Below are 22,125 nucleotides of genomic sequence, written 5' to 3'. Positions count from 1 at the left end.
GACACTGTAGCAGCTCCGCTCTGGGAACCGTCCCTTCTCTTGGGAGTCGGTGGTTCTGATGGAACATGGGTTGGCGCAGGGAAGTCCGATTTGGTTATATGTGACCGGTGGGAATAGAGAGCGCTTCAGGATCACTGAGAGCTGCCCTGGGATCGTTTATCTGGTATAAGATTATTTGCCGTTAATCGGGGCATCGACTGAGGAAGAGCTGCCTGGTGGGACATGTAGCTGAGTGGTACAGAACCCATACTGCCCTGTTCCCAAGTCCATGTTTTAATAATAATAATTTGATACAGTGCCTTATCACGTCATCGAGACGTCTCAAAAGCGCTTCACAGGATCTATTGCAAAATGAGTTAACTGTGTATTTTGTGGGCGAAACGAGGCAACCAATTTCACACAGCAGCGACCCAAAAACAGCCGTGGATTGGGGGTGCCGGGGGGAGGGATTATTACCCCCCGAAAAGCAATCCACCGTTCGACTAACATCCAGGTTCCTACTTACTGTTCACACCCACACTCCAGCTCTATCTCCTGATGTCTTGGCCAACAATCCCCACAGATACAGTGTTGATTCACACGATGACTGTTGGTATTATCGTGTGTGTTTAACCCGTTTACCGCATCACTGGGCAGTAATTCCCCGAGAAGTTATAGGAGGTTGTAACCAAGGCGAGGATTGTGATTGCTGTGTGTGTTTGTAGATGGTGCCCCTCCACCTGATGTTCCTCCCTCTGACATCGACACCTTCAGTCACATCGCCAAGCACCAGATCGTGGAGGTGGCAGGTAGGTGCCACTCGGCACAGCTCGCTGCTGTGATGGTGGGGGAGGAGGAAACGTGGCGGTTATTCTGTAACAGTGAGATGGAATGAGCGCGTTCATCGCCCAGTCGCGGAGAGAGCCCCATGTTGCCCGTCTTTAACTCCTGCTCTCCCCGTCTCTTTCTAGGTGATGACAATTACGGGCGGAAGGTGATCATCATCAGCGCCTGTCGTTTGCCTCCGAGTCACCAGTTGAACCACGCAGCGCTGCTCCAGTGAGTCAGTCCTCCCAATAGCGCTGTGAGAGACACAGCCCAGATCCTCGTGGGCCTTCTCCCATCGGCATAACAATACACAGTCACTCCACTTTACAGTGTGAAGCGCTTTGAGACCTCTCGAAGACGTGATGAGGCGCTGTATCAAATGCGAGGATTATTATTATAACCTGCGAGCCAAGGCCCAGGGGTTGAATTGAGATAAGAGCGTTTTTTAGCGCCTGTCACTGGGTCCCTACAACAATGCTTCTCGTGCTGCTGTGACTGTTTATGGTCACTTTGCCCCAGTTTTACGTCTCTGCTGTAAGCCCTCAGGAACCCCTGAGGGCTCCCTGACTGACTGACTGACTGACTGACTAGACACACTCCTGGGTCCCTCACTGTCAATGAGGTCATTGCCTGGGGACCTGAGCTGGGGGGGAAGGGAGTAGAGGGAGGGGGTGAGGAAGGGAGGGAGAGAAGGACTGCATCCACAGTGTGTGTCAGCGGAGGGAAGATTGATGTGGGAAAGGTGGGAGTGAGGCCGCTGTTCCTGGGCTGTGGAGTGTGCAGTTGTGCTTCTTTTCCACCTGAATGGTTTGCAATGTGAGTGTAACCTTGGTACTCGCCAAACTTGTGATCTGTCCTGACCTCGTTCTCTCTCTCTCTCCACCCCACCCCACCCCGTAACCAGGTACCTGAAGTACACACTGGACAAGTATGTGGAGAGCGACTATTCTGTGGTTTACCTTCACTACGGCCTAAACAGTGAGAACAAGCCCTCCTTTACCTGGCTTCGGGATGCCTACAGGGAGTTTGATAGGAAGTGAGTGCAACCGCCTCTCCCATTCCCCCACACTGCAGCTCACACCCATCACTCACACTACAGTCACAGCTCACACCCACACCCACATACACTACAGTCACAGCTCACACCCACTACAGTCACACCCACACACACACACACACTACAGTCACAGCTCACAAAGAGAAGGGAGTTTCTCCCGGTGTACAGTCGGTGCAGTGAGTCTGCCTGTCTGCCTGGCTCTGTTGCTGGTGTGGTTTTTGAGGCTGATCACCATGGGGACCTGTTGCCGTGGTTCTTCTCATGCAGCTCCACCGCCTCGGTTTGTGCCTCCGTTCCATGTCAAGACGCCCTGGTGATCGCCATGGCACAGGTCACTCGGGATACAGAGCGAACCCAGTGTGGTTCACAGCCCACACACACAGCCGTGTCAGACAGATATCTGTACAGGGTGTTCACAAAGTCCTGTTGCTCCCCCTCTCCCCCTCTCCCCCCACCCCACTCCCTGTCCCTCCCTCTACAGCGCACTGACCAACAGCTGAAAAATGTGGAAAAATGATAGTAATTATATTTTGAAGCACTTCATTGTGTTCAGCTACAAGTGTTTAATTATATTTAGACGTCCAGACGATCTGTGAGTGAGTGTGTGTGAATGTGTGTGTGGTGTGAGTGTGTATGTCCGTGTGTCTGTCTGAGTGTGTGTGAGTGGGAATGTGTGTGTCTGTGAGTGTGTGTGAGTGTTAGTGTGTTAGTGTGTGAGTGTGTGTGAGTGTTAGTGTGTGAGCGCCATCATTTTCACGGCAGATAATAATCCATCACCATATTCGGGGCCAGATCTTCTGTAACACGGATGGAGTCAGTGAGGAGGAGGTTACCGGTGTCAGCCATGACATTGTCACACTCGACTCAAACCAAGAAAAAATAAAAATTTATTGTAAGAAAAAAAACACGGGGGGTGGGGGGGGGGTGGAGGGGGGGGGGGTGTGGTAACAGGACTTTGTGAACACACTGTATAGATATCTGACTGACACAGCTGTGCGTGTGGGCTGTGAATCACACTGCCCTGAATCAGCAGTGACTTGTGCCCTGGGTATCACCAGGGCTGCTGTGCTGCCCGCAGTGGGGATGGCACCTCCCCTCACAGCTGCAGAGATTGCGGGCGGCTGATAATAGAATGGAACAGGGTATCAACAACAACAACAACTTATGTTTGTATAGCACATGGGAGGACACAGCAGCTTTCAGAAGGTATCTCCCTCTCCCTCTCTTGAGTCGCGCTCTCCCTTTCTAAGTCTCTCTCTCTCTCTCTCACAGAGTCTCTCTCTCTGAGTCTCTCTTTCTGAATCTCTCTCTCTGAGTCTCTCTCTCTGAGTCTCTATCGCTCTGATTCTCTCTCTCCGAGTCTCTGTGTCTGAGTCTTTCTCTTTCTGAATCTCTCTCTCTGAGTCTCTCTCTCTCTGAGTCTCTCTCTCTCTTGAGTCTCTCTCGCCTGATGATTATTGTTTGAGAATCCTGTGTCTACGAGAGCCGCTTGTTGGCTCGGTGCCTGATCTCTAGGTAGGTTCAGGCTCCCAGCTGTGACGGAGCCAGAATGACCGACTGTGCCCGGGTTTCGATTCTTTAGTTGTTCATGTTTATGGGGGAAACTGGCTGCAGTCTGTCAGCCGTGAGGGGCTGAAAGGTTCATACAAACGTGAGTGATAAATCAGTAACAGGCCAGTGGTACCCACCTGATCTTTCACTCTCTACCCTCCGCAGGTACAAGAAGAACATCAAAGCTCTGTACATCGTCCACCCGACCAAGTTCATCAAAACCATCCTGGTTCTCTTCAAACCCCTCATCAGGTAACTGCGCGTTCCCTCACTCACTCACTGCAGCCCACTGAGCAACTGAGTTTCTTGCCCCCCCCCCCCCCCCCGAAACTTCGGCCCATCCCCTCCCCATGTCTCAGCCTCGTACAAGGTAGAACGCATGTTGAACGGGTGTTGAATTTCCCTGGTGAGAGGGGCTGCGATTGGGATGGGGGAGGAGATGCTGCTCCATGTGGGGGTTCAGGAGGGAGTCAGCCCTGTTGACTAATGTGCTTGTTTGCTCTCTCTCGCTCCAGCATGAAGTTCGGACAGAAGATCTCTTACATGAATTACCTGGGGGAGCTTCAGGAGCACCTGAAGTGTGAGCAGCTGCTGATCCCGGAATGTGTGAAGGCGTAGGTGATGCTGATCTGAGGCTGCGTTTGTGTCGGAGGCTGAATGGCCTGCTCTCTTCTAACCTTCCCCCCCCCCACTACGCTCTCCCGCTCTCTCCCCCACCCCCCACCACGCTCTCCTGCTCGCTCCCCCACCGCAGCCTCACACATCCCTATCACTCACAGCTGTGATTTGTGGAGTCCTGTAGCTCAGTGGTTAGAGCACTCGCCTCTCAAGCGAGAGAACCTGGGTTCGATTCCCAGGTAGGTCTCCTTACTCCGCACGCCTCTGTTTACCTGGCACTACGCAGGAACCCGGTTGGTAGTCGATTGGCGGATCGCTTTTCCTGGGATAATAATCCCTTCAAAAGAATAAACAAATCAATAATAATTTGGTCACTTCAATCCGCGACTGTTTGTGGGGACACTGCTGTGCACAATTGGCTGCTGCGTTTCGCCCACAAAACGCCCAATCAATCCCCTTTGATCCTGTGAAGCGCTTTGAGACGTCTCAGCGACTTGATGAGGCGCTGTATCAAATGCGAGGATTCTTCTTATTATTATCTGATGGCTTCAGTTATGAGGCTGGTGACTCCGTTAGAGCTGCCGGGCGGTGTGGTCACCCTGACTGACACGCTCTCAGCCTCGCTGGTTTGTGCAGCTGATTCACTCTTTCCCATTGCTGCCCTCTGTCTCAGGTATGACCAGAGCCTTCAAGCCGCTCGCAAGCTCCCACAGACCATACCTGTCAAGGTCTCTCCACACCAGCTGTTTGGCATCCCACTGGCAGTGTAAGTCTGCGCCAAATCTCACACTGATTCTCTCAGCCTAGCAATCGCTTTATCGGATTAACTTTTCAGCAGAGATCCACATTCTCACTACCCTACACAAGAAGAAGTTCCTAAACCTCTTCTTAGACCTACCGCTGGTGACCTTATATTCGTGTCCTCCCGTTATGGACTCGCAAATAAGAGAATAAACCCCTCAAAAATAAAATTGGTCACGACTTTGTGGGACGCTGCTGTGTGCAATTGGCTGCCCTGCTTCACCCGCAAAATACCCGATCAATTCACTTTACAGTGTATCCTGTGAAGCACTTTGAAACATCTCGAACACGTGAGAAGGCGCTGTGTTAAATGCAAGGATTATTATTTTATTATTAAGCGAAAACAGCCCATCAGCATCTCTCTGATTGAATCTTTTCATAATCTTAAAAAGTGAGGAGATCCGAGGGTGGGAGTTTCACTCACCCGGAGAGAGTGTGTGTAACGGCCTTTACTGAGGGCGGTAGGAACCTTATACTGAACCTGCGTTAAGTGTTCCACTTCTTCCTCCACTTTCAGGCTTCAGACAAGAAACCCAGAGCAGTCACCTTACCCTCTGGTGATGACGGAGACTGTGGCCTACCTGCGAGTGAGAGGTGAGTGAAACTGCCGTTAGGGAGGAAGCCCCACATCATCTCACACCCAGGGTTTGCGAACATGGTGTCTCTCTCCTTCCCCGACTCAAACATCCTCTGAAGACTGAGCTGGTGCTGAGAGTCAGTGCTGCGAGTCTCCTCGTTCTGCACTGTGACCAGCTCTCCCCTCTCTTTCTCTCTCTCACCTCCACAGGTTTAAACAAAGAGGGCATCTTCCGCAGGTCGGCTAACATGTACGTCGTGAAGGAGGTCGTGGAGAAATACAATAACGGTGAGTCTTTCTGTGCTACTGTTACCACAGTCTGACACTCTCCCCTCACACTGGGTCCTACAGTCCGGGTAACTGTTCCCTGGACGAGGATAGATAGATAGGGCTTCACTGCCTGGTTTGTTTAGTAAAAAGTCGTGGTTCGCACTAACTGGCGTTGCGATCCTCACAGCATTCCCTCTGCATTCTGAGTGTTCGTAGAATCGTAACCTGTTACAATTGTCTATATTTGTTGTGGATGTTCAGGAGCTGCTCTCAGTGAGTAGATCCTCGCACAGATCCAGTTGTTACTACAACAAAAACAAAATTACGTTTACACAGCGCCTTTCACATCGGGAGGACGTCCCAAGGCGCTGGACAATCAATATTTCAAACCCGAGCTGGGGGTCGGGATCAGGGAGGGTGACCGAAGGCTGTGTGATGAAGAAACCAGTGGAGTCGGGCGAGGATGGGGGTGATAGGGTCATGGATCCTAGTGCGGGAGAGGACACGGGCTGCAGAGTTCTGGATGATCTGCAGCCTAAGGAGGGAGGAGTTGGGGAGGCCGACACGCAGGGAGTATGTGTAGTTGAACCTGGATGTGTGTATGAGGGTCTCGGCGACCTGCAGTGTTAGAAGGTGGATGTTGCGGAGGTGGGGGAAGGCATAGCGGGTCAAAGCATGAATGTGGGATAGAAAGGACAGTTGAGGGTCAAACAAATCGCCAAAGTTCTGGACTGGCTCAGTGAGGTGGAGTCTGCGACCGATCAGGAGAGACTCGGTCTTGTTGACGTTCAACTGAAAAAAGTTAACTCTCATCCAGGACTTGGTGTCTGACAGATAATCTGTGTTTACTGCTCTGCACGACCACCTGTTGCCGCAGGGATCTAACCTGCACTGCTTTGCTCCGGGTAGGGATCCGCGTGGATTACGAGCAGTACGGAGACGTGCATCTGGCCGCCGTCATCCTGAAGACCTTCCTGCGGGAGCTGCCCTCGCCCCTGCTCTCCTTCAAGCTCTACGACAGTGTGGTGGCGTTTCAATGTAAGTCACCCAACCGCTGTCACCCCACCCCAGTAGGTCTCACACAGTCACAGCTCACAGCACAGCACAAGAGGGAGTGTGGCCCCACGTCTCTCTAGTTGCTCGCTCTCCTCCGACTACAACCCCCGTCCTCTGCTCTTACCCCAAATCTCTTCATAGGATTTTTCCGATTCCCTTTCAACACTTGGAAATGGTTTTTCCTGCAACGATCGCTGGGAAAGTGCAAGTTATTGGTTATGGTTGGGGCCGCTTCACTCTTTAATACATTCTAACAATCTTAAGTGTCCGCCCGCCTCCGTTCTTTAACTCAACGCTCACACCTTTTATTCCCGACTTCCTGTTAAGTATTGTAAGATCTCTCTGGGAAACTTTGCAGGGAACGTTTGCTTCACATATTGGGCAATAGTTTCGGAAACTTGTCTATACACGTTACCTAAACCCGTTTGTATGTCTGGACTAACTCTCTGTTCGCACTAAGATACTGTCTCTAACTTAGTGACAAACTTCCTCCTTTTGGTTCAAAGACTAGAAATGGGAAACTGAGTTCTGTTTCACATCTCCTCTCACTTTGTCACTCTTACTTGTTCACTTATCACAGTTACTCGCCTCTCATTTGTTCTCGCTCTCTCTCTCTTGCTCACGTTTTCTCTCACACACACACACACACCCTAGTTGAAGAGCTGAGATGTTCGACAGCTTCTGTAAGCTGTGCTTTGCCAACCTCCACTGGAGCTCGTGTTAATGATTTTAATGAATTCCAGCAGCAAATCAATCAGCCATCACTTGTTGGTGAAGCAGCTCATGGAGGAGTCCGTGTGGGTGCTAACACACTGGAGAGTGGGCGTCAGCAAGTGTCAAAGCCTGGATGAGTGCACACCTCCACCTTCATTAATCTGTTGTCATGGTGTATAAGAGTGTGATTCACTCACTGGAGTTTTCAATGTTATTTTTTCCCCAAACTCACACACACACACAAAGTTGACAAGAATTGTATTTGTTCACAAAAGGCGCAGTCAATTCATAGAATCATAGAATTGTACAGCACAAAAAGAGGCCATTCGGCCCATCGAGTCTGTGCTGGCTCTTTGAAAAGAGCAATGTAATGTCAATCCCACTCCCCAGCCCTTTCCCCATAAACCTGCAGAGTCGTCCTCCTCAAATACCCGTCCACCGCATTTTTGAAAGTAGTTATCGAATCGGCCTCCACCACCGTTTCAGGCAATGTGTTCCAGATTCGAACAACTCGCTGCTTCTTTTAGAGACTATTTTGAATCAGTGACCTCCAGTCACCGACACACCCACCAGTGGAAACAGTTTTTCCCTTTCTAACCTCTCAAATCCCCTCATGATTTTGAAGACCTCTATCAGGTCCTCGTAACCTTCTCTGCTCCAATGAGAATAATCCCGGCCTCTCCGGCCTTTCTCATCACGGTCCCTCATTCCTGGTCCCATCCTCGTAAATCTCCTCTGCACCCTTTCCAATGCCTTCACATCCTTCCTATAGTGTGGGGCCCAGAACTGGGCGCAGTATTCTAACTGAGGCCTAACCAGTGTTTTATATGGGTTAATCATAACCTCTTGACTCTTGTACTCTATGCCCCTATTTATAAAGCCTGGTATCCCATATGCTCTTTTTACCGCTTTATCTACCTGTCCTGCCACCTTCAAGGATTTACTTACCTGCCCCCCCAGGTCTCTCTGTTCTGTCAGCCCCCTTAATTACCGCCTATATTACCTCCCCTCATTCTTTCTACCAAAATGTATTACCTCTCATTTATCCACATTGAAACTCCTCTGCCGTGTGTCGCCCATTTTATCATTCTCTCTATGTCTTCCTGCAGTTGGCTCCTATCCTTCTCACTGGTTACCCCCTCCTTAACTTTGTGTCGTCCGCAAACTTGGAAATGGTACTTGCTGTACCCAAGGCCATTCACTTTACAATCCATTCTGTGAAGCGCGCTGAGACGTCTCAACGACGTGTTAAGGCATTATAATGAATGCAATTTTTATTATTGTTGAATGGAGGAATTTTTGATGGATCCACAGCCTTTTGGGAGAGGGAGAGTTCCAGATTTCTATTAGGCTTTGAGTGAAAATCACAAAAGGGGACATGGACACTGAAGGAACGGACGAAGAGGAGGGTTTTGAGACCGGTCTTGAAGGAGGCAATGCAGGGGGTAAGGTGGCGGGACTGTGGGATGGAGTTCCAGAGGGTGGGGGCTGAGAGGCTGAAGGCCCTCCCCATAATGGTGAGGCGGGCGAGGCAGGGGATGTGAAGCCGGCCGGGGAAGCGGACAGATTGGTAGGGGGATAGGAGGTCACAGAGATAGGGAGGAGCGAGACCGTGGAGGGCTTTGAAAGTGAGAACCACTAATAACATTCCCGGGTCGGGTTTCTGGTCCCCAGTGGCAGTCAGGGTCCTCCTTCCTCCCTGTCCCCAAGTTACAGGGAAGGGTTAGTACAGTAAATCTCATCTGTCTTGTAAGTTGGGACTATAAATATGACTTATGCAAAGGATGAGTTATGTCACTTACATAAACTTGTGTGTGAGTCGGATTTTATGTGACTAATATAAAACACCACAACAAATTATATTTGTACAGCGCCTTTCACATCAGGAGGATGTCCCAAGGCGCTCGACAGTCAGGCATTTGGGCCCGAGCTGGGGGTTGGGATAAGGGGAATGAAGGGTACGGTTAGGGAAGGAGAGTGGCCAAAGACTTGTTGAAGAGGAGGGTCTTGAGACGTCAAGACGTGCCTTGAACTGGCATTCCCCGCCCCCTCGCTCACCATGTGATCAGGTCACACTCTTAGCGTTTGCCCCCCACTTCCACCCCACCCACCCCCCCCCCAGCGTTTGTGAGACTAACTCCTTGTGTACGTTTCTCTCAGGTGTGAAAGAAGAGGAACAAATTGAGACCCAGCGAAGCATGATTCAGTCTCTGCCTGAAAATAACTACATTGTGCTCCAATACCTGGTCAGATTCCTGGGCGAGGTATGTACACGTGTTCACCCATTAGAATCATAAGCACAGAATGAGGCCATTCGGGCTTCTGAGCTGCTGCCCCACAGATCAGGTAAGTTTATTCTGCATCCAGAGTAACGCAGGAGGCCTGCGGGTCTAAGTAGGCCTGCGGGTCTCATGCCCATATTTCCCTGCAAAGCACTGTCCCTTAGTGGGGAGCGGAGGGCAGATGTTTTCCCACGAAGGACAAGGGAAACGTAAGCAATTTGACAGTAATTCACTGGGGATCCACACTGACAGGCCCAGGCACACCCGGCCTCTGGGGCGTGATACTTGGGGTGAGGTGGGGAGGTCGGAGGGTGGACAAGGGGAGGACAAATGAGCAAAAGCCCTTCACAAGACCTTGTTGTGGTTCTCTTGCGTTGCCAGGTTGCTGCCCAGAGTTCAGAGAACAAAATGACGGCCTCAAATCTCGCCGTGGTGCTCGGGCCAACCCTCCTGTGGGCGAAGGACTCCGCCATTTCACTGAGCGCCATCAATCCCATCAATTACTTCACTCAAGTGCTCTTTGAAAATCATGAGCAAATCTTCCCAGAGTAAGAGGGGCTCCTCAGCTTTGGGTCTGAACCCCCATTGCTGGAGTCAGTCGAGTCGGTCACTCTCTATACTTGTAAGCTACCGGCCCTTCAGCTGAAGACTTTCACAGTGCGAGCAGCAGCGACTGCCAAATGAGAGGTTGGATCCATTTTGTGAGGGGTGGGTTTCCTTGCGTTTTACACTACTTCGTGCACGCAGAACAGGTACACACACGTACGTGCAACAGGGACGAGTTAAAATTACCGCGAGTCTGGGGCTGGATACCCGGCTCTTTTTAATTTGCCTTGGAGTAAGACGTTGGGGTCTCGTTTGGTGTGCATGTGTTTCGCTCTTAAACCTTCCCTTTTATGTTCTATTATCTCACACTCATTGGGAAAGATTAGTTATTCTTTTGATATAAAAATAATCATAGTAAATAGGCTGGGAGAGTTTACCTACAGGAAATGCCGAGAAACTGAATCATTTTCCAATCATATGTTTTTCATTTAGCTTCTGGAAGAAATGGTAAACTGTTTGTCATTCCTAAGTGTGGGTTTAGGGGAAGCAAAGATATATTGTGCTGTAAATGTAAAATATTCATTCACTGCTTTGGTTGAAAATTGATCATAAAAATGTGCCAATTGTGTGAGTGACTTCACTGCACCAAATCTTTCTTAATGTTTGATCTTGTATCTGTTCCTATAAATCATGTTGGTTCGTGCCAATAGAAAGTGAAACTTCCTTGGTTATAGGTAGTCAGGGAAGTTTGATTTGATGTGGGTTCAATTTCCTACAGAAATAGAAATGTTGAATTTTATATCGTCTCCAAATAATGCCTCTGTTTTATCTGCATGTTTTAAATATTGAAGAATGTTATATTACCTGGTTTCTAGTTTGTTTGTAACTTTGAGACACATCAGTGCTTTGTGGAAGAAAGGGAGCCAGAGCTTCCTCTCTCACAGGAACAGACATGGTTAGAAGTTACCGTGAGCAGCAGTGGGTGGGAGCGCAGTCTAACACGGGCTGAGATGCAGTCAGTAACTTGGGATGGCTTCAGGTTTATGATCTTTCAGGCGGCCCTAATTCTAATCTGTCTCCAGCCCCAGTTGTTCAGTAACTCCGTGCATTGCTTAAGCAAAACTACCTTTAGAAAGAGCATTAATTTTTAAACTTTTTAAACTGCTGTGCACAATTGGCTGCCGCGTTTCACCCACAGAATGTAGTCAATCCACTTTACAGTATATTCTGTGAAACGCTTTGAGATGTCTCAATGGACTGCTAAGGTGCTATATCAATGCAAGGATTATTATTATTCATTCAAATTGTCAAAACATTTCTCAGACGAGTGTATATTTTGTGCCTGTAATTAATCTGCGTGTGATGTGATTCTGGTAGGTTTGGGTTAAATTGTGCTGGGGAAAGATAATTGTGTAAAATAGCCCAAAACATTTCAACTTTCGCAAACATGTCTAATGACAGCATTAATGTGACAGTTGCTGAGTTTACGCCTTCTGCTGACAGCTACGTTCCCTGAGTGTGTTGTTTGATTTGTAACCCTCTTCCCTGGAAGATGTTAGATTGATGTGTAAGGAGTGAAAATGGAAAAATAATTTCTCTCTCTCTCGTCTCCCCTTCCACCCTCCACAAGATCCAGCCCCATTCTGTCTCACCACCTCAGTGGTGTAAGCAATTCCAGTCAATAGACTGCATCCATCAGATTTTTTATAGTGAATGTAAAATGTTGGCTCAATTCCCTTGTAATTTTTGAACATTATTGTCTTGAGGTTCGGGCTGCTTATCCGTCTGATGAGTTTATCTTTCTTTCTGAACTCACACTGTATTGGGTTTGAGATGTGTGAGGGTGGTACTAAGGCACACAGGATGCGCTAGTTTACTGGGACGCTCTGGGGAAGAGTCTTCACAATGAACCCAACAACCCCTCTTGCTCAATAGAGTGAGTCTGTGCTTAGCAAACCTGAGGACACCCACTTCCCTCGACCAGTGAGCTGTGGAGTTCAGTGTGTTGGCTCCTCGGGACATCCCACCCCCCGCCATGAAAGACAAATATAAATTGTGCGACTTTAGCACTGAATTTTTTTGCTGTGGACACTTTCTAACCATTGACATGTTTGCCTTTCCATGTGTTAATCTTTGTTCTTGGCTATTAACACTGTGTCTGGGTGAGCTTTTCTGCTTCACTGTTACACTGTAGATCCCTTGTGCCTCTATAGGAAACAACTACAGTATCACGAAGCCTGTGGTAGTCATTGTTTGCAATGGTAACTCGTGTGGCTGACCCACCGCGCTGTCAGCTCCACAATCACAGCTATGAGCTCACACCAACTGTGGTTCTCTTGAGATTTGATTACTTGCCTGTGTTTATTACTCAATATTGTGCTGTGTACAGAGATAAGAGGGAAATTTGAGAAAATATATCCCTCAAACCCAACTTCAATGTACTAGGTTTCGTGTTTGTGCCTTATTTCACAGCACACGCCCCTGGGAAGGATATCGAGCACCAACCGCTCAGTGATAAACAAGCTGTAAAACTGTCTTTTGTTAAAAGATGATGTGAAGCTTCTGTTTATAGTAAGTTCTACTTTCCATGGCTGACGTTTTGAGAAGTGTTTGCTATTGTCATTTACTCCATTATATTGTTCAGATATTGCTATAAATCATTTTTTATGTGATGTGAATGGGGGAATCCTCCCCAAATTGTATGTGATTTTATTACTCTGATTTGTGCAAATCTCAAAATCATGTTACATGTACTTTGCTCCCACTTTTATCATGTAGTGCTGGTCAAACTGATGTTAAACTATATATGTGTAAATCTCTACAGGGCACAATAAATTTTGAAAGAAGCTATTTTTTTTCTGTGCCTCGTCTCCAGTTTTAAAGGTGTATTTTTAATATAAAATTCAAATAATTAAATTCAAAGGGGGATGAATATTGAATTTGTTTCCAGCAGCACATTCATTCCACATGTGACTGAGGTCTCAGCGATAGGGAATTAAAGGGGTTGTTAGAACAGAAACCAGAAGGAACTCTGTAGCTCATTTCTGAATTGGATGCAACAGAAGTACTTGGCCGGCGATCAGCAGTAATACTGTTATACTGAAGGTCAGCGTGAACCAGGTGGGGGCTGGTAGCTGCTGCCACTCACAAGAAACCTAAGCAAGGAGCTGGATTGCGAGAGGAGAGAGAACGTCTGATAGCAATCAGGAGAGCCTGAGAACAACTAATGCAGTTGTAGACTAAATTATAACAAGTTTACATCATACAATAAACAGGATAAAAGTGTCACACATACAGTTTTCACTCAGCAAATATGAGATATCCTGACATGGTTTTGTAACTACTGCAATGGCTAAACAATCCAGTGGCTTAACTATATAAAACAGCATTGCTGTAATTCAGTGAAGTTGTTCCAATTCCCATCATTAACTGCAAGAGTAATTACATGATTCATCAATGCCAACAGAACATGGCCAGCAACTTACCAGCTTACACTCTCTGCTACTTGTGTATAAATATATACTGAAGCGCTCGCTTCTAAAAAAATAGGAAGGGTGGCACAGATAAAAGATGATATAAATGAAACGAAACAGAACTGACTGCAATGCAACACACAACAGACAGTAAGTTACTTTCCTGGCAGCAGATCTTAAATCTTAAGTAATATATTATGCAGGTAGTGAGGTATAAATATCTTCACAAACAAATGTGGTCTGCCACACACAGTACTGCTACTGCTCAAACTGTTCCAATATTAATCATTTAAATTGCCATTCAAAAAGCAAACAACATGAATAGGGGATAATAATAACCTTTTTTTAAAAAAAAGTCACTCAATCCTCGACGGTTTGTGGGACGCTGCTCTGCAATTGGCTGCTGTGATTCGCCCACAAAATATACAGTCAAATTACAGTTTATCGTATGAAGTGCTTTGAGACGTCTAAAAGACGTGATAAGGCACTATATAAAACGCAAGGATTATTATTATACGTTCCACTATTCCGAGATCATTTTTGTCTTTTGGAAAGAAGAAACGTGTTCCTTCTCTTGCGACACCACAAACCTCATGTTTTGTTTAACGCTGAATTGTACCAGGAGCAACTTCAAGCCAGCAATGTCTGTCAGTCACCGTGTGGGCGAGTGATGTATGAGTGTGAGGGGAGGGGATGGGGTGGGAATAAAGTTGTAAGGCTACATACATTAGTACTTCTGCAACCATTTTCATTTATTTAAGTTACTTATTCCAGTCGTCAACAGCAATCATTTTTTGGTTGCAAACTTATTCTGAGAAACTTTTTTTGGTCTTATTGTGACAGATTTTCCTCTGGTTAGTCAGGTGGTTTCTGTTCACCAGTAACGAGTAACAATTCTATTAAAAATATCTTTTAATGAGTAATGTTTCAGAGTCGGTATTTAAAAACATCATAAAAGACCAACACTAAATAACAACAGAAAATTATTGTGGCCCTTTCTATGCAGCTTCCCCCCAAATCTGGCAATTCCCCCCCCCCCCCAAGCTCTTCTGTACACGTACCTTGGTCAGGTCGGGGGCAGGAAAAGCCCACCCCCTACATAAGTGACTGGGAAGAAATACTTCCTTTATATTTCTCCCCCCTCCCTCCCCCCTATTGTTTGGCTATAAATTACAAATTTAAGTATAAATGGCTGGAATTCTTACCTAGTGCCCAATTTAAAGGCAAGCACACCCTGATATGTGAAATAAGTACAACCGACATTAAATATTAATGCAAAGATAATAAACATTTCCATTCTGGCTGTAATTTCACAACACACTACAGACTTTCTGCATTCTCTACACAACTGATGACCAATGACCCCTTTAACTGACATTGTTACCTTTGGACCTTCAATCCACGTTTCTTAAAGATGGAAATAATAAGAACTGTAAAACGGTTCCAGTATATTCCCCAGTAAACTGAAGATCATTCCCTGCAGGTTCGATATAGAAGCATTTGGCAGTTCAGACGATAACAGATTTGATTTTTTTTATATATACACAGGACTTGGTGTTCGATATTTACACAGAATCTGCTCAATTTCTAACACTTTTTGTCTATAAATCACCTTGTTAGGAAACGAAAGCACTCTTTAACAGCTGACTTGATCTAATTTTACTAGGAAGACCTGAATATTTCCCTACTGTAAAAAAAACCCCAAAAAATCCAGGACAAATTCCATCCGTCCTCCTCGTGTTGTTCCAGTGCTCAACACACCGAAACGTACTCGCACAATGAACAACAAGCACGTGACTTTTTTTAATATTATAAAAAAAACACTATCGTAAGCCATGCACGGTTCTGGTGCCCATCGCCCTCCAATCCCAACAGTAAATCTACACTTGTGTTTTTCTGTAGTTTAAAAAAATAATAAAATAAGAGGAGATTCATACTTTGTGTCTTGCCCGTCACACAACATACTTTGTCTCTTGTCTGCACTTCTGGCTCGGCCTTTGCTGCTTTAGTCATAGTCAGTGATTGCCACCGTTCTGCTCCCATGCCTCTGATCCTTGTTTCTTCCATATACAGTTTTGGTTTCCCCTCTGTATTGCGTTATACTAAAACGTCTGTTGTTCTGCTCATAGAATCCTTGGACTTCAGGACTTGCAAGGACTGCAATCCAAGACCAGGGTAGCTCTCTACATCTCTGCCATGGTTTTCTACCTATTTCCCTGAAGAGTAGACAAAGTTAAAACCGAATTGGTGGCAGCAGGCACACACTGGTATTTCACTTGGCTTGACGCTGGTCATCCCAGCTGGCACTCCCAATATGGATCAATAACACAATCCAGCACAGAATCCCCCACAAATTGGCAAATCAGGAACCGCCTTTCACAATTTTGTTCCAGAAAGGTTTACAGGTTCTATGGAATCCAGCCCTTTCCTTTCAGCTACTTGGTCTCTGAGTTACTGTCACAGTTCACTGGTGACGGTGCAGTGGTGGGAGAGTTCACGCAGTCTGTGGGGTGGTTGTCCTGGTCGGTTAGAGTGGTGGTTTCTGTCAGCTGAATGCCCTGGATCAAATGGATCAGCCGTTTCACCTTTTCCAGAGAGATCTGCATATCCTTTTGCCGAGCAAGTAAGCTGTTCTTGGTCTCCATACATTTCTAAAGAAAATGAAAAACAAAAGGTTATTTTCTCTCTGGTTTTCTCGCCGATTGCCCCTGAGGCTGCTCCACGTCCCCACCCCACCATCGGCAGCCGAGCTTCATCCTCTCCAGTCCCACCCTTTGGAACTGTGCCCCACAGTCCCTTTACTTCCTCCCTTGCCTCCTTCAAGACGCATCTCAAGACCCTCCCCTCCGGCCACCCTCCGACCCCTACCCCTCCCAGTCCTCCTGATCCCAACCCCCAGCTCAGGTCCAAATCCTTGACTGTCCAGCAGCTTGGGACATCCTCCCGACCTGAAAGGCTCTGTACACATGTAATTTGTTGTTGTCGCTTCAGATTCCTCGCAGCCCAATGCAGGTTGCGTTCACTCCTCACAGAATAGAAAGGATTGTTCTTTTCTCCCATTTCTAACAAACTTGCTCAAATGACAAGCACCTTTCAGGCAGGATAAATAACTCAAAACCGTTAATAAAGACACCCAGAAGCACTGAGCAGAGGAAGGACAATTGTAGGATGTTGACCACAAAAATAGTTTTAAGCATATTTCAAAGATAGGGAGAAAAGGAGCAAGACAAAGGGATTCATACATTAAAAGAGTACTAAGCGCGTGTGCAAATTATAAATGACTGTCCCAGTATTGGGTAGCGGTGGAAGGCCATACAGCCTGAAGGGTGTAGATTCTATTCTAGTGTTCACTAGGGACAGCAATCGTGGCTATAATTGAGCCTTGCTTAGGGGAGAGAATAGTCAGCTCAAGGTCCTTCTTGTGATCACTATCGAGTGCTCCTGCTGGGAGATGTGTTACACCCAGGTAAGAGCATCTGGTATGGGTGATGCTGCTCTCCAGTTATGCAGAAACAAATTGCTCAGGTTTCCACATAAAGAAGAGCCTCTGGGGTGAGCTGTCACAGAGCAAGTGTGGAACCTGCATAAACACAGTTAGCCCCAAAGGAAAAAAGAGAGACAATCAGTAACAATAATTCCCTGACCACCGAGCAATGAATATCTTTTATAAAAATTTGCTAGTTTTATAAATCACGTTTAATTGACCAACATTTCTTTAACTGGATAACTGCACTAAATAGAAGTTATTAAAATCCTGGCACAATCTGAAGTCTGGCCTTAAGTTTGTTTTAGTTTTATACTAGCAGTGGAATATAGCTGAACTCCCAATGCGTGTACCATATTCCCTTCGCCTCGCTCCCTTCAAGGCATGTCTCAAGACCTTCTCTGCGACCACGCTTTTGGCCACCCTACTACCCTCCTTGATCCCAACCACCTATTCGGGTCCATATCCCCCACTGTCTAGCGCCTTGGGACATCGTCCCGACGTGAAAGGCACTGTGTAAATGTAATTTTGTATTGTGTGTTTCACTGGTTCTGCGACTGTATTGATTTATTAAATTACACCAGATAGCTTATGTGCACCTCCTGAGGTCAGTGCTCCTTGCAATCTGCAGTACTATTTTAGAATTAATGTACCTAAACAAATAACTCAATCCACCAGAATATCACGTCTGAAACATCAAGAGAAAACAAATTGATTAGACTGCTGCTTTCTTGCTTTGCTAACAGGCACCCGGTTATATAAACACTGCACATCTCACACGTATTGATTCACAGGAGTGTTGCTTCTCTTTGCAATGATAAAACATTTAACTGAAGCCTCTACATCAGAAAGAATCTGTATCTCCCCAAGCTGATGTGCGAAATTGACCTCCAACGTACGTCGTCAGTGGAGTGTTACATGACTGGAAAAAAATCTGGTTAGGAACAGGATTTAAGATTATAGGGAGAAATATACAGTGAAAGAGAGAGAGAGAGTGAATAGTAAAACCAGAAGACACAGCCTGTGACTGAAGGGGTAAATTCAGAACAAATCTACCCAAACACTATTTCAGTGAGCATATAGTGAAGCTGTGGAACAGGCTCCCGAGGGAGACAATTGAAGCAGGAAGTGTTAATTCTTTCAAACACAAATTAGATAGTTTTCTTTTAGGAAATAACATTGTGGGATATAGTACATAGGGAATCTGGGAAATATATGCATGTGACCACCAGGAAGGTGGAAGGTGAACTAGATGGGCCTTGGTCTTTTCTCATCTAGCATTTCTTATGCTCTTATCTTCTTGTAGAGAAACAGATAAGAGAGAGAGAGAATCACATGCTGTTCACAGAGAGCTTCTGAGGCTCTGGGAAACTGCAGCGGGTTTCCTCAAGAGACAATGGTAAAGATTCTGCGGAAGGAATGGATGGATCAGCTGACGAACGGATGCTTGTTGCCTGCACTCGTGTCATTTTATATTATTCACTTGTGATCAAACTAGATGTCTGCCACTCGGAATACCTGTTTTTGTGCCTGGCTCTCCTGAGCTGCTCATGGGCCAGGTAAGAGAACCAAGAGAGATACCCAAATCAAAATCAGGGTTGGTTGGAACAAGAGACAAAGCCCGTTGCAACATAGGAAAAGCAACACAGAATGACATTGGGGATCTGCTTTATGCATGGTTCAGCAGCAGGTCAGGCCAAACCATTAAGCAGCTCTCTAAATGCACACGACATCACTTCACTTTCTTACTGTAAATCCTGTTTAAGAGTTTCTCCTAAGATACTCCTGATGTGAAAGGTACGAGATGAAATGCAAGGATTATTATTTATTAATATTACAAACGTCCCGAGTCCAAACCACCTGATTTTGCCACAAGAAAAAGCACTTCCAACCTAATATTCGCATTTGACTTATGTCAAAATGTACTGCACTGCAGTCAGCCTAAACCTCGTGGCTACAGCTTCCTAGTCCATCCTGATGGATGAACAAGTGATTTGTGATGAATGAAAAAATTAAAGCAATTCTGTTTGAAATCAGAAATGTGCTTATCTATTCCCCGCCTGTAATTATATCTTCAAAATCGGATCAACTGATAACTTTGTGTCACTGCCAGTTCTGCAATTTGTTGGATAATGTATAAGTAATATTAGCTTTGACACAGTTATTAATCACTCAGTGGATAGCTTCCCAGCAATCTGTACATGAGCCAGTTTGTACAAAGTCTGGGGACAACATTGACGTTCTGAACCAGCTTCAAGGTAACATGCCTGGCAAGGGAATGGTAGAATCGAGTCAGCCCTCTGCGGCAGTCTGGGTAGTCCAGATATCACTGCACAGGAAAGAAGCTTTTGCACTGTGTCAAATCCACTCTTTTTAGTCTAATTTGCACTGTGGTTCTCTGGGTGTGACGCCAATCCCTGATCTTACTCACCGTTATGGAATTGCTGAGGTGTTTGACTTTCTGTTCCAGCTGCTCCCGCTCTTGCTTTAACTCTGCGCTCCACTTTAACAGTTTCTGCTTTTCCTCTTCTTTAGCTGCGAGAGAGAACTTTAAACCTTAGCGGTCACCAGAAAATTGCCACAGGATTCAGGGTTAGGGACTTGCTAATAAACAATGCGATCAGTAACTGTCAGAACGAGATGCCCACTTCGCTGATTCCTGCTGCTAAACAGGATTGGTAGATCATGGATACCCCACATCAGTGCGAGCAGTACTCCTGCTAACGGAGTATAGCAAACCCCCTTCAGCAGTAAACTAATGATGCTGTTCATCCCTGGTGATAGAGGTGCAACAGGGAATGGTTTGTCAACCAAACAGTTCAGCGTGGTTCAGATTCATACAATGCAAGTTTGTTTAGCTGAATGGTGGGCACATAGAAATTTGTATAAAGTTTCTTTGATGGTCACATTTAAAGTTATTATCTCATTTCTCTGACTATCTTGGGAATAGAATGTAACCCAGAACAGAATGATGGATTGATCAAACATCAGACATCATATTCCTTAAATAATACCTCTCTCCTTCTTCTTTACAGGTATGACAAAGAAGCATTGAAACTTATACATTCACAAAATATAATGAATTTAGATTTAATTTGGATGCATAAACAAGTCTTGTTCAGGAGACTTTGGTCACAAGTCCTTACCAGCTTTGTAAGCAATGTATGAATGGACGATTGCCAATGTCCCAGGCCATGGAATCGCCTCTTCCTTTTTGAGAATCTAAAAGTAAAAGGTTTGCACCAGTGATTGAGAGAAGCCACGACACACGTCAATTAGCAGGTGGTGTTAAAACCGGAAACACACCCATTGTTGAGACAAGGGGGCTTTCCTTGGTCAAAAGACATTTATTCCTTAAAGTGCTGAAATATATTTCCTCTTAGTACTGAAAACACAAAGACACCTAGTGACAACAACGATATTTGGTTAAAGGGCAGCCAAATTTTCTTCCTCTTGTACATCAACAGCAAATTTTGTGTGTGCAGGTGCACGTCTACATGCGTACACACATACACACACACACGTACGTGCTCATGAGACAAATTACCATGCTGAGGAATGGAAATGTTTGCCATCTTCTGCACTAAGTGATGGTATCCAAACATTCCCATGTTAGGTGTAACACGGGTAAGACACAGTTCCGAGATATCAGCCATGTGCCTCACCTATAGGAACAGCGCCCTCTAACTGCAGCAGCTTGACATTTCACTTACAATTCATCCCTAGACCTCTCGAGAGTAAAACCTGACAAGAGTTAGCTGTGAATTACAGCCAGTGGTTATGTTGGGAATTGAAGGCTGGGGAAACAGGATATTTTACTGTGGATCCTAAACAGCTGTCTGACAAAGACGACCATCATCCTCTCCATCAAATCTGCATCTGAACGCTGGTTCTGAGATGAAAGCAGTGACCGAGGTGAGTGAGTGTCCGTCCCACTCCCATTTTCATCGCCTTTACCACCTAAAATATGGTCAATTGCTGCACTGTTCAAATCATGGCTGATAGATTATAGTGACAACCATTCCTTAACCATTACTCCTCGATTCCTAACAGGACAGTTTGTCTGTCTATAGTTAGTTCTGGTTTTATTAACAGAGCTGTTTGAATCATCTATGTGTATACCCTGGAGTGTTTGTGACATATTATACAACACATGGAAACATAAATCAAATAGAATGAAATAAAATAAAGCAACTCCCACCCCCAAAACAAACAAAATCTACACCCTAGCACTCTGCGCTACACCAGACTGAAGGACTGAGGCACTGACTAAACCCACACCTGCTCCTGACACTTGGGGCAAATCCACATTCCTTTGGGAATGGCTTTTAATGGCGGGTCCAGGCACTCCAGGTGATACACACGAGAACAAGTGTCACACATCAGCAGCTGTCCACTACGCCGACACACAGAGCAGAAATCCTCATGGATGTCACCCTATCAAAAAATAAATCACACAATCATTCACGCTGCTTAACTCAACACTATGGGTTCTAATTTTAATTTTGTTACACTTGACATTTTAGTGTTTTTTTTCCCCAATGTAATAGACACAAGCCATAATCAAAAGGCTTAAAGCAGCGGCTGCCCTGTAGCTACGATGGGAGAGCACTGGGAGTCCTGGGTTAGGAGATGCAAGGTTCACTCCCAGCTTCAGCTGCCTCTTACACTCGGGCTTCCCTTTGACTGGCCTGAGCTGTGGTAGGAGGGATAACTGGGACCTTTGTTACATTGCTCAAATGCACCTCCTAATGGGTCAACCAAGAAGTGGTCCTGGCTGCATCCACAAAGACCTCTGTGGAGCAGACTATGCACAAGAACACTTGCAGAACTTTCTCACTTAAATCTCTTTTCACAATGAAGTCGGGGAGATGACTATAGATGTAGAG

The 22,125-nt window shown here is 46.0% G+C and overlaps 2 protein-coding genes and 1 non-coding gene across 7 annotated transcripts in view; 2 read left to right on the top strand and 1 right to left on the bottom strand.

Annotated features, from left to right (window-relative positions):
• The window catches only part of arhgap1 (Rho GTPase activating protein 1), a 15,909-nt gene extending 2,784 nt beyond the window's left edge, over positions 1–13,125 (top strand). Inside the window, exons 3-13 of the mRNA XM_007904829.2 lie at positions 705–788; positions 951–1,038; positions 1,712–1,843; positions 3,581–3,667; positions 3,931–4,029; positions 4,707–4,799; positions 5,352–5,428; positions 5,622–5,699; positions 6,591–6,719; positions 9,612–9,715; positions 10,115–13,125. Coding sequence (XP_007903020.2) covers positions 705–788; positions 951–1,038; positions 1,712–1,843; positions 3,581–3,667; positions 3,931–4,029; positions 4,707–4,799; positions 5,352–5,428; positions 5,622–5,699; positions 6,591–6,719; positions 9,612–9,715; positions 10,115–10,285 — 1,142 coding nt within the window. The 3' untranslated portion in view covers positions 10,286–13,125. The remainder of the gene's footprint in view (positions 1–704; positions 789–950; positions 1,039–1,711; positions 1,844–3,580; positions 3,668–3,930; positions 4,030–4,706; positions 4,800–5,351; positions 5,429–5,621; positions 5,700–6,590; positions 6,720–9,611; positions 9,716–10,114) is intronic.
• Positions 4,208–4,281, top strand: trnae-cuc. The gene has a single exon. It is a non-coding gene; the product is annotated as a tRNA-Glu (tRNA).
• Positions 13,126–14,483: 1,358 nt separating the features above from the next.
• phf21ab (PHD finger protein 21Ab) overlaps positions 14,484–22,125 on the bottom strand; it is a 111,714-nt gene continuing 104,072 nt past the window's right edge. For 3 of the 5 annotated variants that reach the window (XM_042341301.1, XM_042341300.1, XM_042341304.1), the window contains 4 exons: positions 21,518–21,673; positions 20,383–20,458; positions 19,668–19,771; positions 14,484–16,403 (listed from right to left, as the gene is read on the bottom strand). In XM_042341301.1, the coding sequence (XP_042197235.1) occupies positions 16,188–16,403; positions 19,668–19,771; positions 20,383–20,458; positions 21,518–21,673 (552 nt within the window). In that variant the 3' untranslated portion in view covers positions 14,484–16,187. The remainder of the gene's footprint in view (positions 16,404–19,667; positions 19,772–20,382; positions 20,459–21,517; positions 21,674–22,125) is intronic. The other 2 variants (XM_042341305.1, XM_042341302.1) reach the window with 1 other exon arrangement.

The sequence above is a fragment of the Callorhinchus milii genome, unplaced genomic scaffold (genome assembly GCF_018977255.1).
Source record: "Callorhinchus milii isolate IMCB2004 unplaced genomic scaffold, IMCB_Cmil_1.0 Scaffold17, whole genome shotgun sequence".
NCBI classification, from domain to species: Eukaryota; Metazoa; Chordata; class Chondrichthyes; order Chimaeriformes; family Callorhinchidae; genus Callorhinchus; species Callorhinchus milii.
This window is presented reverse-complemented; position numbering and strand designations above follow the sequence as displayed.